Source organism: Cylas formicarius, unplaced genomic scaffold, assembly GCF_029955315.1.
Source record: "Cylas formicarius isolate icCylForm1 unplaced genomic scaffold, icCylForm1.1 PGA_scaffold_10__41_contigs__length_53128322, whole genome shotgun sequence".
Lineage (NCBI taxonomy): Eukaryota > Metazoa > Arthropoda > Insecta > Coleoptera > Brentidae > Cylas > Cylas formicarius.
Window position 1 is genome coordinate 15,187,205 of NW_026844214.1, and position 14,958 is coordinate 15,202,162.

Sequence of the window (14,958 nt, forward strand, 5' to 3'; positions counted from 1 at the left end):
TATTTGGAATTAGTTTTATTTGCATGTAAATTCAAAATGTTTTGTAGTTTTCTCTTTAGTTTTGGTTAGTTTTGATTAGTTTTGTCTATACGCACTCCTCGACGGAAGTCGATAAGGGTCAAGTGTCCGTGAGTAACTTGGCCAACATACTGTAAAAATTAGAAGATATGTGATGTGACAGTTTTCAAAGCAGTTTTTCAATTTTCTAAAACTTTATCAAAGAAAAAAAAGAAGGTTCTATTTTAATGGATGTTGTGTCGATCATTATGCTAACATATTAGTACTATATCGTCAGTAGCATGGTAAGTTCGTTGAAATCATAGTCTAGCTTTAAACTGAGTTTTCTATTTCAGTCGGTCGCCCAGTTTTTAGCTGGTTTGCCTTCATACAATGAAAACAATTTCTCCAAATTTCATGTCGATGGCAACAACAGATTGTCATCCAAGAGGCCATCAGTTTATATACCCACAAAAGATTATCCCCCCCAGCAAAGTAAGACCATACATTCTTTCAAATTTTCATCTAATGTAATAAATTTTCAGTAATTGTTACAGAAAAGACCAGTATTCTGTTGAAATATATGCAGCAACATTGGGACAAAAAGGTAGCCATGAAAACATCTCCAATAATATCTCATGATTCTTTTTAATTTTAACAGAATGCCACAAAGAAGCGAGAGGTAACTCCAACAGAAGAACCAGCGCGCAAACGATTGAGGCTGGATGGGGACCATAGTTAAGAGGACAAGACTGTTGTTTTTTTTTATAGGAAAGCAGTTTACACATTTTTTTCTGTGAGCCTACATTCCATCACATTTAAGCAGAATTGTTTAAATTGGCCAAACTGTTGAAATTTTAGCTTTGCCTTCCTTTCGTATATTACTATGAAGTAACTTCATCAAAATTGTGTAAATTTGCTTAGACTGTTATAATAGACATTGAGTTTTTCAACTGGTTGACTTTTGTTGTGTATTTGACTTTTGATAGTTTTGGTTTGTGTATTACGAATAATTACACTATAGCAAACTAATTTCTTGATTTAAATATCCATTTCCACTTCCATGGCAGTATTTGTAAGATTTTGGTTGTATGTATAAGCCCTAATGAATAAATTTGTACATAAAGCTCGATATCAATTTATTTGTCTCCAGTTTCGAAGGTGTAGGACATTTTTTATTTATTCTTCATTACATTCTTAGAACTATTCACATGCTGGTCATGACTAATTGCCCTGTGATATCAGAAAAAAAACTTGTCTTGCATGTATTTTCGTACCAAGTCTATGTACCAACATTACTTGACACTGTTTTATTAAAAATTATAGATTACACTTCTCGATGATTGTTGGTATATACATTAAAGTCAAGTGTTGGGAGAGCTCTTAAGTTTTCCCAATTAAAATAAACACCTTGTGGATATTGATAATTAAATTTATTATGTAGCAAGTAAAAGAGTTTAAATATCATAGAATCTAATATATTACAAAGTTTAAAAAACATTAGGCTACATTTTTCTCTTGGTTTATTTGATAATACAAATTAATATCGAGGGTTTGATATTATACTAGCAACATAGATGTTTAAAATTAATTTGCCTTAAATAGCGGTTATATAAAGTTAACAAACAGAATCAAATATTTTTTTAATATAACACATTTGTTAATAACTAATTAAGCTACACATTTTATGAGCAATAAAATTTTAACATACTTATAAGATAATATAACATCAAAACCTCTTTCTGAATGCACCATTTTTCTCTTTCCTAATCCAGACTTGTACGTTTTTATTTTTTAAATTCATGTACAGATTTATATATGTCATAGTAGAGTTTTACCATAGCCCAAGGATCCCATGTGTACAATTTCACTTCACACAGGCGATAAATTACAATGTTGTTATAAAAGTTTTGAAATTTTCATAAAAAGTAGCTATTTCAGTTTTAATTTACTTAAACCATTTTCAGTAATTTAAAATTTGTTTTATTTTTTTAATTGCAATTGAAACTTGCCAATTTCTGCGCTATTTAATTTGCGGAATAGATTATTTTACGGTAAAAAAAAAACGAATTCTATCTGTATTCATTCTTTGTTCACTTATTCCATAAATATAGGAATTTGTTTGAGAAGTTTTGTCACAAAAAAAGCTAAAATTGTTTAGAAAACCCTTTCATCATCTTGACGTACTACAAAAAAAGGATCAAAAATTTTTAAACAGCTTTATCAATATATTATTTATCTCCTTCCATAGTTACGATACAAACTCTTGGGTTATGGCCTACAATTGCCAATTTAACACATTTAAGAAGGTTACTATGAATAAAACCACTTTTTACATGAACTTTTGAAGACGATGTCCCGAGAATATTATGACGTCAAAATTAGCACCTACAGTTTTTTAGCACCTAATTTCATCGGCCCCGCGGTGGCCCTGTTCGCTCTTCGAGCCTCTAACTCCTTCTGTTTAATCAGTTTCTTTTCTTCACGTCTTTTTTTAGCTTCCTCCAACCTCTGGCTGGACACGTTTGTCTGGTCTTGCAGCGGTTCAAACTCGGTTTCTTCCCAGTTCGAGTAAATCTCCGGTTTCTGCACATTGTTTGCTTTATTTTGTTCGATAGGACTCCACGCATCTGAAGGGGAAGTCATTTCGGCTTCCGCTTCCTAAAAAAAGAAAGTTTTACGTCCGCGAACGCGAGCAATCCCGCCACTTACTGGCTCTTCTTCTAGGCTACCCCATTCTTCGTTGTCCCAGCCATCTGTTACCTTCGCCCCCGATCCGGAAGGAGGACTAGTTGGATCGCTGTGAGTTCCTGTTATGCCCGGGCTACCACTGCTGCTCGCCATTTGCCCCTCAGTCTTCCCAAGATATCAATAATAAATCAATCAATAGTAAAAAAAAAATTATCAATAACTTACCTCCATGTCGCCCCAATTTTCGTTGTCTCCCCAATGATCGTAATCATAATCAGATACCGATTCATTACCCCTACTTCCCTCTTCATGTTCCAATGACGTCATAGAAGTTACACTGGATGTGGTCGTCGATATACTGCTACTAGATGGTTGTTCTGATATAATAGATATATTTAATAATATATAATAAATGAAAACAAATAATTCCAAAATCACAATGAAGGCATTAATCACAATACACATTTGGTATTACTAGAAATATTTTAGCGCACAATGGCAGGTTAGGTGTGTAGTGTATGCGCACGCATACAAATCAAATTGAATGTATTATACATACATTAACCCGGCAGCCACAACAATTGAACTCTAACCTTTAACCACTAGTCCATAATTCAGATTTGATTCTACAAGGAAGGATAGACACCTTCAAGGTTCCAAACGGTAGTATCTTTCGTAGTTTATAAAACTTGTAGATTAATTTCCTAACCCGTTACATACTGTACATGTTCTTTTCATGTAAAATGTTTATCAAAAATCATCCCCAAATATATAATATTGCTTTAATTGAAATTGACATACCTAACGAAGCTGGTTTATTCAGCATCCTACTGGCGATGGTATTAACAGACTTAACAGTTTCAGACTGACTCCGGTAAAATTTAGCTGTAACCGCCGTCACCGCCCAACCGGCCCACGTGGCCGCAGCGTTACCTAGGCTGGGCGTTGCTGTATTGACGTCTGCTTCTGCCAAACAATAAAAAAAATGTTAACCGGACTAGTTTTATCCGGCAACGATGCCCACATACCCATGCTTTCTTTCAGGCTCGGATCCTCCGACACCTTTTCCAATTTCCCCAAAAACCCTTTGATTGTACGAAAAACTGAGTCCCGTACAGACTTTTCCGGATCTAGGGTTAGCTGACACAAGGCCGGCAGTATCCTTTGGGATACTTCAACGAGCAAGTAATACTGCTGCGTAGCTGCCAATGCCAACACACCTTAAGAGAAATACATGTTTCAAGTACAATTTTTCACACGGGGCCGGATCAAATTAATAATTACTATTAGTCTGCTGTGGGGACTATTTCATTGCAAACTTAATTGACTATAGCTTATTAATAGCTCCAGGACACTGCGTCCATTAAGTTTTTGACTTTGATATCCTTTATATACCCATGTTGCATTTATCTAACTGTTTAGATACGGCATGTTTTTTTTATATAATTTTTGCCTCCTGATTTATGAACCACGGTTCCGACGGCACAGTGGGACGATCTTGTGGAAAACACTATGACATTTGTATTTAACAACAAACAAAAAAAAGAGTTTATAATTGAAGGCGAACTAAGTTACTCTAATAATAAAAATTCAAGCTATGCAAGATTGTAGTATATACAGGGTTGTTTTGGTGAGATTATCGAGAGATGACGCTTATAAGAAAATGTGACTGAATGCCTATAACGCGCAATTCAATTAGCAATTTAGCAATTTACATGCCCGAGAGCAATTGTAATATCGATAAACTTAACTTTATGGCGGTAATTATGTTTATTAAAGGATCTGATCTTCGTTATTTGATTGATGATTTTCTTGCGCGGCTTTTTCTATAGTTCTTAAAAAAAGAATTCAAGCATGACAATTCAAACGAGCTTGACAAATATAACAACTCATAGAAGACAGAGTATTTAAAATTTTAACGTAGATAATGGTAAAACAAAATACGTGTTCAAGTTTTATATCGCCATCATATTTCAAATTTTTAATTTAATTATGGATCAGGTGAACTGTAGCGAGAATCAATTTATTAGGTTCTTTGGAAAATTAAAATAATCCACATCACATTGTCATATACATGTCGGGAGGGAAAGAAATGGAACACAGTAATAGAATTGTACAAAAAGCATTCACTATTATGGGACCCTAAAAATCAGAACTACAAAAATGGTTACAAGAAAGTTGATGCATTACAGGGGATTTGCTTAAACAACTGATTCGTAACAACTGAATTTTGTTGCAAATTTATCGTAATACCTGAATACCTGCCATGCTATTGTTTCAAAATAATTCACGTTAACTCGAATTTATAAACCGAGAGCAAAATTAAGAAATTTAAACGCTGTATTCAATCAAATTAACTTATAATTAAACTAATCGTGTTTTTATAACATATATTTAAGGAAATATGTTTTTTTAGTTAATATTTTAGTATTATAATTTTTAATTGTAATAATATTTTCTGTGATTTAAAATGGGCTGAGTAAATAAATGTTGCAATCAGTTAAATAAAAAAAATCAAAATTATGTGATTAAAAAATTAGTTATAATAACAGCTCATCGTGCTTGCCAATTCAGAGCCTTTATAGGAAACTATATGTGCAATTCTTGTGAGAGGGCAATTTATCTGGGCCGCGAACCTAAAATACAAGTAAAAATACAAGCCATAAACCTGTAAATAATGATCCTATTGTTGATATCACTGAGCCAGAAGCAGATACAATTACAGATGATGATAAAAAAGATCCGACTTTCAAGTGTGGTAATCAATTGAAAATTGAAAACAAATTGCTGTCGGAAGTTGGTGAACCACCGACAAAATTGAGACGAGTGTCAAGTGTTGCTGAGTGTCTAAAAAAATTGAGTGGTAAAGATATTAATGATAATAACTCTGGTGACTTTCTTTTAAATAATTTCAAGTCTGCTTTTGATAAAAAAACTAGTAGATCCGAAAAAAATCAAGTTTTGACTACTCTTCCGCTGGATTGGTCCATCAAAATAACGACGTGAGTTCAAAGTGTCAAAGAGAAGCTACTAAAAAATATTAGAAAAAATTCAGGATTTGTGTTACAGCCTGACTCTAAAAAAGGCAAAAGTCTGGACAATTCAACACTTGATTGCGTGAAAAATTTTTATTTATCAGATGATGCTAGCCGTGTGATGTCTGGAAGGAAAAATTATGTTACGGTTATTAAAAATGGTAAAAAAACACAGAAACAAAGAGACTCTTACTATTTAACATACATGATTTATATAAAAAATTTAAAGAAAAATTTGCTGATGAAAAAATTGGACAGACTAAATTTCAAACTTTAAGGGAATGTTGGAATGCTGGAAACAGTGGAACAAATAATGTGTGCAAAATTCACAAAAATGTAAAATTACAATTACATGGACTAAAAAATGAACTGAAAAAAAAGGTGTTGATTTTACTGAAAGTTATAATGACTTGATTCAAAGCTCTATTTGCGCGCAACCTACATTATCATGTCTTTTTTGGGCCTGTAAAAAGTATCCAGAAGTTAATGTTGTTATTGATGTTAAAATTATTAATTGAAAGCCATGAGAAAAAGGAAATATCGTTTTGTCAATGGAAAAGTACCGACAGGTAAGGAAAAGGGCAAAACATAAATAATTTAATTTCATCAATTTGTGTAATAATTGATTTTTGTACACAATTTATTATCTAATACATTCTTTTGAAATTTTGCGGACTGAAATCGTTGAAGCGTATTTAAAGGAAGATTTTTTGCCTTAGTTGGGAAATAAGTGGTCCGATCTGTCAAAGCATGATTTTGTGGCTCAAGCGTCTTATTTCTTTAAACAAAAAGAATCTGATGATGATGGAGAGTTTATAGTATGTCTCGATTTTTCCGAAAATTATTGTTTTTTTTCAAGATGCTATTCATTGGTCCAATGATCAGGCTACACTTCACCCTTATGTCTTTTATTATAAAGCAAATGGAGAAATGAACCATGAAAATTTTCTTGTGATATCAGAAAAACTTAGTCACGATGCAAGTTCAGTACATTTATTTAATACTAAATTGATAGAATTTTTGAAAACTAGATTTGGTGCCGATAAAATAAAAAAAAAATCCGATGGAGCAGCTTCACAATATAAAAATAAATATAATTTTGCAAATTTTGTTAATCATAAAAATGATTTTGGTCTTGATGCTGATTGGACTTTTTTCGCTACATCTCATGGCAAAGGAGCGTATGATGGCTTAGCAGGGAGTGTAAAAAGACAAGCTTACAGTGCTACTCTCCAACGTGATAAAAACAACCACATAACAACCTCACTTTCCTTTTTCCAATGGGTCCAAAGTTCTTTTAAAAAAATTGATTTTGCTTTGTGTACTATTAAAGATCATGGGCTACATGAAAAAAAATACCAACCACGATTCGAACGCTTCACTACAATAAAAAATACTCGCCAATTTCATTATTACAAACCATTGGAAACTTTTTCACTAGAATGTTGGCTCGTTTCAGTGGATAAAAAAGTATGTATTAACAAAGTTTAAAAAAAAATAATAATAATAACTGACGACCAATTTACAATTTAATTATTTAAGCTTGCTTGTTCTATTTAGTATGTTATGATTGTAAATTTTATTAATAATAATTATAATAAAATAACATAAATAATAAAATTTGTTTTATAATACTATTTTGTATTACTATTTTAAATTACCACTGATAAAATCTTCAATGCAGTTCGAGATGCTCGGCAGCGCGGCGCTTCCACAGCGCTCGGCGCGCTGTCATAAATAAATTCATTTTTCATAAAACTTAAATGGATAAAACCGATAAAAAAAATGTTTTTTTTACCAAGAAATCAGTTAAATTTCCATTTGTTAACTTAAAAGTTAGTTAACAATATGAAAATAAACAAATAATTTTAAGTCGTTAATATATTCTTAAAGTATAGACCATGGATGCTGAAAATTTCATAAAATTATCTCTTATGCTTGATTTTTAATCCATTTTTTAATTAAAAGTGCTTAAAATTTTTATTATAAAAAAAAATGTTAAAATCAAAAATTTTTAAAAATCGATTGTAGGTAGTTATAAATAATATATATAGATTAAATTTTTATGATCAAGTGATAAAAACATAGCACAAAAAAACACAAATAATAATAAAACAAAAAAATGGTGGCAGAAAAATCTTAAAATAGCGAAAATATTTCAAAAACAAAAATCAAAAGGTTAGTTCTATCCCGCACGTGCCGGCTGACTATGTGGGTTATTTAAAGTGGAAGCGTATTTTTCTGCTCGGAAATTCGGCCTTGTGTGGGATAGGATTTATTGAAGCAAATTGAATTCCGCTAGTGGTTAGATATATTAACTTTATAGTAATAATACAACTAATAATATTCTTTATTGCCGGCAAAATCGAAATATGACAAAGCAACATCCCAAAAAAAGAAGTAGCACAACCTACTCAAAAGATATATTTATTTATATATACATTTAAAACAAAATTTTACTAAATACAAAATAAGTGTTTGCATTTAGTAAATTTAAGTTTGCCTATTGGCGATTTTACAATTACTATGGTTTGGATATAAACACAACATAAAACAACAAACACAAAATAAATTGCTCTGTTGATGGACGTCACTCAAGAGTTATTAAGTAATAATATTAACCTAATATTACTTTCTCATGTAAACATTTTATTCTTTAAACCTAACAAACAAACTTTAGCAATATATTTGCAACTTACCAACAAACCAGCTTTACGACTGGATTTATGAATCTTGACCTTTTGCAATATTTAATTGAGTCTTAATTTTACAGACAGTGCTTTTAATTTTTCTAGATTGAAGACGAACTGTAAAAATATAATTCAAGTTATCAGTTCCTGCTGAAGATCCAATTAAGTTTTGCATTTAATAATGCTTCGCCTTCTACAAAACACCGGTTTTCTCATTAGATTTTAAATACAATGAAAATGGATTCCATCTTAAATTGTTGCTCTTGAATCATCCTCCGCAAACCACACACAAAAAAATTAAGTAAAAGCGGCACGTTTATTTACGTTTAGGTACAAAATTTAACACAAGAAACTTCATTGGATTAAAAACTTGGTTATTTTAAAAGTTTAGATTAAAACTTTTTTAGATCGGAATTATATGAACATAACTTTGCATAATTAAGATAATTAACATCTAGTTCGTTTTGAAATATGAAACAAAAAACCAATGAAATAACTCAAATAACCTTGATCAATCTTAGTGGTAGCGGTTTATAAAGGGCTATGCGACTCTACGCAGGACGGGTCCTTGTACTATTGTTCAAGAAACGTGATAAAGTTAACAGTTGCATTTTTTCCCCTTTTATTGAAGACCCAGAGTTTTCAGCCAAACACATGTAGACAACCTTCTAATATAAAATTATCCAAGCTAAATAAAACTAAACAATCCAAGTTGGCGATTGGAGATCTAATGGTGTTAAGTTCATTTAAATAGATTAAATATGTATTTCTATGTCAAATGAAAACTTCATATTTTACCTATTCTGGTGCTGCACTTTTAACAATTAAAAAGTTTTGACAAACAAAGAATTTATGGTTACAACTGTAACTTACTCGCGTTTCTAGCAGGCGGAAATGGGTCCCTCATGGCACGAGTAAATGCCGATATCAAAACTTTTTGCCTTATCTGTGGGTGTAAGTGCTGTGCGATCTTGCCCAAACACACTGTTGTGTTGGTTCTTATTCCACCTTGGTCATCCTTTGCCTGAAGACGGGCAAAATGCCTTAGCACTTCTACATTTAAATGGTTGTAACTTAACTTAGGAGCTAGATGTATCACAGACTAAAACCAATCATCATATTGAAAACCACAAGCTTGATCAAAACAGAAATTACTTTGACAGTCTGTTCACGAATGGTTGGATTGGTATCCATAAATCCATGAGCAATTTGGGGGAAAATCTGATCGTTGACTGTGCTCGCCTGCAAGTGACCTATAAAATGTTCCAATTGTTGCAGGAGGCGAGAGCGTGTGGCTCTGTCATTGCTGCCAAACAATTTTACTACACATGGAACAATTTTCCTCTGGTATTCAGTTTCCTCTAGTAACTTGCCCAACTGCAAAATTATACCAAAAAAACATCACCAGTAATTCCCAGTTTCCCAACTATGTCATGCAAGATGGCACCTTCAGAGAGCATGTCATATTAGTTCGTAATTATAATTTTTGAAGCGTATAATTGTACAGGTAAAGTGTGTCTCAAAGTATAACGTCTTGGCTTTTGACGGATGCTCCCCCAAAAAGTAAGTACAACCTTCATACTTATTGCTACTGAGCAAACCCAACCAATGGGTAAGGGACGAGTGAGATACATGTCAGCCGCGTGTGGGCTGATCAGTGGCAGTATTGAATAACCCATTTTACCGCGCGTTTCGAGCAAGCTTCTTAGGAGTATATCATTATTTTTTCTGTTATGTCACGTCGCAATAACCTGTCATTAGGGGCAAAAGAAATATATAAAAGGTGTATGGATGCTTAATAAGTAGAAGATTCATTAAACAAGGAGCTTTAAAAGAAACTTGCGTACTTGTAAAAATGTCAATATCTTCAAAAAAGGATATTGTTAACAATGACTTCTTAAATCTCACAGTTTGGACAATAGTAAAGAAGATATGAGAAAAATAGTTTCTCTTTGTCAATATCAAATTGTTCCTACTTTGCATCAACTAAAAATATTGGTTCAATACACATGATCCAGTAAAATATGTCAAACAACACTTCACTAAAGGAAAACACATCACTATAATTCGCGCTGGTTCAGAAGAAGGATTTACTCCAAACTGCTTGCTGTTGTCTGAGAACAATATTAAGAATTTGGACTATCATGAAGATAAAAGTGCAGAACTTACACAGCCGCCTACAAAAAGGGCCAAATTTTAATAAACAAAATATAAAAAAAATAACATTTTTTACCCAAATGATGTTTATTGTGAATACAGTTACAAGAAAGGGCAAATTTTGGAAGTGTTAAATTCTTATGCTTTAAAAAAATAACATCCTGATGAGCCGCAGGCCGCGCATGCCACTAACCTAAATCTTGCGCCATTCTGTTTCTAAACAGTGATTTCCAAACAATAAACCCGTTGCATGCTATATATTAAATAAAATCAAATGCAAAATAATATGGAGCCCATTGTAATTTATCTTAATGCTAACTGAGAGTGAAACAATTAGATTTTCAATATAATATAACAATATAATGTATATATTTATTTATATATTTAGTGTCACTGTATTTTCTAGTAGTACTAATGTGATCAGATCTAATATCATCAGAGCTAAATAAACATAATATAATATTTAGTCTTCATGTTTAAAAAAAAAAACCTTAAAAGTCCGTCCCTAAGGCCTCATCCTACAATAGGGGCTGGTCAGGTGTTTTATTGCCATTGGCAGATACTCGATGTCAAAAGCCAAGGCATACTTTGAAACAAAGTATGCTTAATTCTAATGTAATGCAAACTGTGATTTATATTATTTTCTTCTTACTGACAATATGTAAGTACGTTTGTACACCATCACATGAATAAATTGATGCCGCAAGACCTACAATCTAGAGGGCTTACTTTAAACATAGGTGCTAATACAGCAGATCCAGCATCTCCATATTCAAATGCAGTTATCAGCTGGGGTAGTATCTTGTGCTTGCAGACACTGTCTGGAAAATTATCTAAATGTGGGGTCAGATTGGAGAAAAATCTGTTCTTCTCATTTTTATCTTTGATTTGTATCTCTTCCAGGAACAACAGAGTATCAACTAAGTCATTTTTGAAATAGCCTCCTAATTTCCGACATCTAGTAATAATATCCGCTGGATTAGGTCTTGCAGATGGATTTGGACTCACTAACTCAGAATAAAGGGTGATTAACTGCTTTGGTACCTAAAAAGCACATTGTCTTTGAAATAGCTAAATGGATGGACAACACACTTTTTCCAGATTTTCCAAGTTTTTCTTTTGATAAAGGGGGCCATTAAATATCTCCCATATCAAGCACCCAAGACCCCACATGTCAGAGGAACTAAAATTATTAACATTACATAATGACAATTTTATAACAACCTAAAATATTTGCCATTTAGTAATGAGACGTTGCTTTGTAGGATCATGTTTCTCAGGGGGATCATACACCTCAAGAGAATGGGTAACTTTACAAACTGTAACATGATTATCCTGAACATTGCTAACATACTCAACTCCACCTAATTTCCATTCCCCCGAGGTATTGACAAATACTGACCAAATATTAACATTATGGTGCCTAAGATTTCCATCGTTGTTTAAAAAAGACAAAGCTCTCTAAAATAAAAATTATATAATCTCTGAATTAAATTACCAATTTAAATACCGTTATCTGAAATATACCCCAGGCTATGTACAGTTCCTTTTGTGGGGTCTCTAGCGTAAGTTTCTCTAAATGTGGAGCTAATGGCTCAACATATTCTGTAGCTAGATATAAATTTTTGTCTGTCTCTAGGCTATCTAAAAAGGTTAAAACACTTGGATGACGAAGAGTTTTTAACCGCTTAATTGCAGATTTTGCTAATTCCAACTGTGCATCAGATCCAGTTTTTATGTCATACACAAACACTGATACTTCCTCGTTAGTGCCCTAAAAAACATTTTGAATTCCTTCTGTTATAAACGAAAATCAGCAGCAACCAGTTGCTCATCGGAACAGTGATTTCTGCTTCCATTACTTACTCGCTTTTTGCCCTTATGTTGGCTCCATACGCTTTTTGTTTCCAAACCGCTTACCAACTCTACGATTTCGTAATTAAAGTCTTTAGATGGATCCCGAGAGAAAAACGACCACATATTGAAGTATTACCAAAATTTAGTAAAAAACTATTGTTTTCATATTTACACTTTAACCTAACCTAAAATTTTTGGGAGGCGTCAAACGTCAAAATAGACAAAATTATACCTCTGCCACTGCCCTTTCGCAAATATAAGAAAAGAACGTAACACTAACTTAGAAATTACCTTGTTTTGAATAAGCGGTTTCAAGGTATTGTTTTATTATCAAAATTATTCAAAAAATTCAGATAAAGAGATAACATATTTATTTTGAAATTAAGGTGCCACTTTAAACTTTTTGTTCTTTGCTTCTATTACAAATTTTGTTACGCCACTGCCAGGTAATCAGCTGTGAATGAATTAGCAGCGGACCGTCCAACGCTCAAATAACAAGGGAGTGTTTTTATAAAGGGAGCTGCGTCTATTTTGTAACCACTATCGTTAAGGGTAAACTCCGTACCGTTATATTTAAAAAAAAGTATATAGTTTTCTTAGAGATATTTCATTATGGCCGACGTACGAGATATCTTAGAATTAGGACGTCCGCCCACCCCCGAAATCACAAGAGAAACAATAATTGGTTCCGAAAAACAGAAAAAACGAAACCTGATGGGTCCTAAACAGTCAAAAAGACCAGAAGGCATGCACAGAGAAGTATTTGCCCTTCTGTACAATGATAATAAAGATGTTCCCCCTTTATTTCCATCAGACACAGGTATATTCAAAAACGAAGGGGTTAAAGTCATTTTAAATTATATTTTGCAGTTGGAAATGGCTATAAACAGATTAAAATCAAACTAGGCATGCGAAAACCAAGGCCTTGGAAGTGGATGGCATTCACAAACCCAGCTAGAGCTGACAGTGCAACATTTTATCATTGGAGACGACCTAGTGACGAACCTAAAGAATATCCATTTGCGAAATTCAATAAAAAAATTGAAATACCTGCTTACACAGATGTTGAGTATCAGCAACATTTAACTTGCGAGGCATGGACAAAAGAGGAAACAGATCATTTGATGGATCTGGCACATAGATTTGATCTTAGGTTTATAGTTATGGCCGACAGGTATGACACTGAAAAGTTTACAAAACGTTCGGTTGAGGATTTGAAAGAACGGTATTATAAAATCACAGGTATACTTGGCAAGGTACTTTTTCAGGAGTGTCATTTTCTTAAAATATAAGGTTATACCTTTTAGTTAAGTGGTGAGAAAAAAATCTACACCTATGATGCTGACCATGAAAGGAGACGTAAAGAACAATTGAAAAAACTTTATGATCGTACAACTGAACAGGTTTGGTACATTGTTTCATCCAAAAAGTTGTTCTGAAAATTCGGTTTTAGATTGAAGAAGAACAATTTCTTTTAAGTGAATTGAAAAAGATTGAAGCTCGTAAAAAAGAGCGGGAGAGAAAAACTCAAGATTTGCAAAAATTAATTAGCCAGGCAGATAGTCAAAATGACACTCCAAGAAAAATAGACAAAAAGAACCCTAAACGGAAAATTGTGAATCCTTCTAGGCCATCGAAAGTTGACAGCAGCGTAAGTAGAGTTGTTTAAGAAATATAATGTAGAAATGTATTTGACAATAGACCGTTTAGTATGTGTAGCTTAATAAAAGTTTATTTATAGGTTTTGGGAAATAAGTATTAAAAAATATTTTCTGATGTTTAAAGCACATTTTACAGGCTGTTGAGAGCGCGGGTATCAAATTTCCAGACTTCAAGAACAGCGGAGTTTCACTCAGGTCTCAGCGTATGAAACTTCCGGGCAATGTTGGTCAGAAAAAATCTAAAAATATTGAACAGACCCTTCAGGACATGTCATTAGGTTAATAACAATTTTATCTCGATTTGGAAATATGGTGATTAACCTATGTTCTAGAGCTTAACCCCACTCCGACCGAAGAAATTTGCCAGAATTTCAATGAGCTCCGCAGCGATATGGTGTTCCTAATGGAGCTCAAGTCCGCACTGAGCACCTGTGAAGATGAATTGCAATCCTTGAGGCATCAGTATGAGGCTTTGAATCCTGGCAGAGTATTAATGGGGTACTTTGTTGGGAATGTTTAATCTGAATATTTTTTTGCAGACCTTGACCATTCCTCCACAATTATTGTCCCAACAAGACCCAGACTCCAAGATGACAACAGCAGAAATAATTGATGTCGTGGGTTCGCCAGGAACGCCTTTAAATAATTAATTTACCCAAAGGAAAATTATTTTGCAATAATGGTAATATATGGTCAGCACCATTTCTCAGTTTCTTTTTCCCCCTACTTTGACTACACAAAGTAATATGCGAAATTCTGATTATTATACCTGAAACCTGAAACAAAGCTGTGGTTGCCTAATTTCTAAACTACCATAAATAACTCATGTTGGTTCTTATTTTTATATTTAACATTTTCTGTCAAAAACGA

The 14,958-nt window shown here is 33.1% G+C and overlaps 3 protein-coding genes across 5 annotated transcripts; 2 read left to right on the forward strand and 1 right to left on the reverse strand.

Moving 5' to 3' along the window:
- The first annotated feature begins 141 nt into the window (after positions 1 to 141).
- On the forward strand, positions 142 to 1,119 carry LOC132704009 (DET1- and DDB1-associated protein 1). Its single transcript, XM_060673612.1, has 4 exons — positions 142 to 302; positions 354 to 492; positions 543 to 604; positions 659 to 1,119. The coding sequence occupies exons 1-4, from the start codon at positions 300 to 302 to the stop codon at positions 737 to 739; spliced, it is 285 nt and encodes a 94-aa protein (XP_060529595.1). The 5' UTR covers positions 142 to 299; the 3' UTR covers positions 740 to 1,119.
- Positions 1,120 to 1,415: 296 nt separating this feature from the next.
- LOC132708335 (N-terminal kinase-like protein) lies at positions 1,416 to 12,831 on the reverse strand. The gene is made up of 13 exons (XM_060680607.1): positions 12,719 to 12,831; positions 12,437 to 12,612; positions 12,081 to 12,344; positions 11,808 to 12,031; positions 11,663 to 11,753; positions 11,300 to 11,614; positions 9,569 to 9,790; positions 9,287 to 9,515; positions 3,717 to 3,908; positions 3,490 to 3,654; positions 2,914 to 3,065; positions 2,710 to 2,853; positions 1,416 to 2,658 (listed from the first exon to the last, which is right to left on the reverse strand). Exons 2-13 carry the CDS (start codon positions 12,548 to 12,550, stop codon positions 2,386 to 2,388), a joined length of 2,385 nt encoding a protein of 794 aa, XP_060536590.1. The 5' UTR covers positions 12,551 to 12,612; positions 12,719 to 12,831; the 3' UTR covers positions 1,416 to 2,385.
- A 14-nt stretch (positions 12,832 to 12,845) lies between these two features.
- On the forward strand, positions 12,846 to 14,784 carry LOC132708337 (DNA methyltransferase 1-associated protein 1). Of its 3 annotated transcripts, XM_060680612.1 has the most exons (8): positions 12,846 to 12,979; positions 13,028 to 13,247; positions 13,298 to 13,683; positions 13,735 to 13,830; positions 13,881 to 14,078; positions 14,213 to 14,366; positions 14,421 to 14,575; positions 14,628 to 14,784. In XM_060680612.1, exons 2-8 carry the CDS (start codon positions 13,040 to 13,042, stop codon positions 14,736 to 14,738), a joined length of 1,308 nt encoding a protein of 435 aa, XP_060536595.1. In that variant the 5' UTR covers positions 12,846 to 12,979; positions 13,028 to 13,039; the 3' UTR covers positions 14,739 to 14,784. The 3 variants fall into 3 exon arrangements, with proteins under 3 accessions (XP_060536595.1, XP_060536596.1, XP_060536593.1); XM_060680613.1 differs by having other exon boundaries at positions 12,888 to 13,247; positions 14,225 to 14,366; XM_060680610.1 differs by having other exon boundaries at positions 12,889 to 13,247.
- The last annotated feature ends 174 nt before the right edge of the window (positions 14,785 to 14,958 follow it).

What these genes read in the sequence shown, in the direction of transcription:
- LOC132704009 (XM_060673612.1), top strand. An exon ending in AGATTATCCCCCCCAGCAAA is followed by an intron (nt 493 to 542) that starts GTAAGACCATAC and finishes ATAAATTTTCAG; the next exon opens with TAATTGTTACAGAAAAGACC. An exon ending in AGCAACATTGGGACAAAAAG is followed by an intron (nt 605 to 658) that starts GTAGCCATGAAA and finishes TAATTTTAACAG; the next exon opens with AATGCCACAAAGAAGCGAGA.
- LOC132708335 (XM_060680607.1), bottom strand. Translation starts at nt 12,550, where the DNA reads ATGTGGTCGTTTTTCTCTCGGGATCCATCTAAAGACTTTAATTACGAA. An exon ending in TTCGTGAACAGACTGTCAAA is followed by an intron (nt 9,516 to 9,568) that starts GTAATTTCTGTT and finishes GATTGGTTTTAG; the next exon opens with TCTGTGATACATCTAGCTCC. An exon ending in GTAGCCTAGAAGAAGAGCCA is followed by an intron (nt 2,659 to 2,709) that starts GTAAGTGGCGGG and finishes TTCTTTTTTTAG; the next exon opens with GAAGCGGAAGCCGAAATGAC.
- LOC132708337 (XM_060680612.1), top strand. Translation starts at nt 13,040, where the DNA reads ATGGCCGACGTACGAGATATCTTAGAATTAGGACGTCCGCCCACCCCC. An exon ending in TTTATTTCCATCAGACACAG is followed by an intron (nt 13,248 to 13,297) that starts GTATATTCAAAA and finishes TATATTTTGCAG; the next exon opens with TTGGAAATGGCTATAAACAG. An exon ending in TCACAGGTATACTTGGCAAG is followed by an intron (nt 13,684 to 13,734) that starts GTACTTTTTCAG and finishes TATACCTTTTAG; the next exon opens with TTAAGTGGTGAGAAAAAAAT.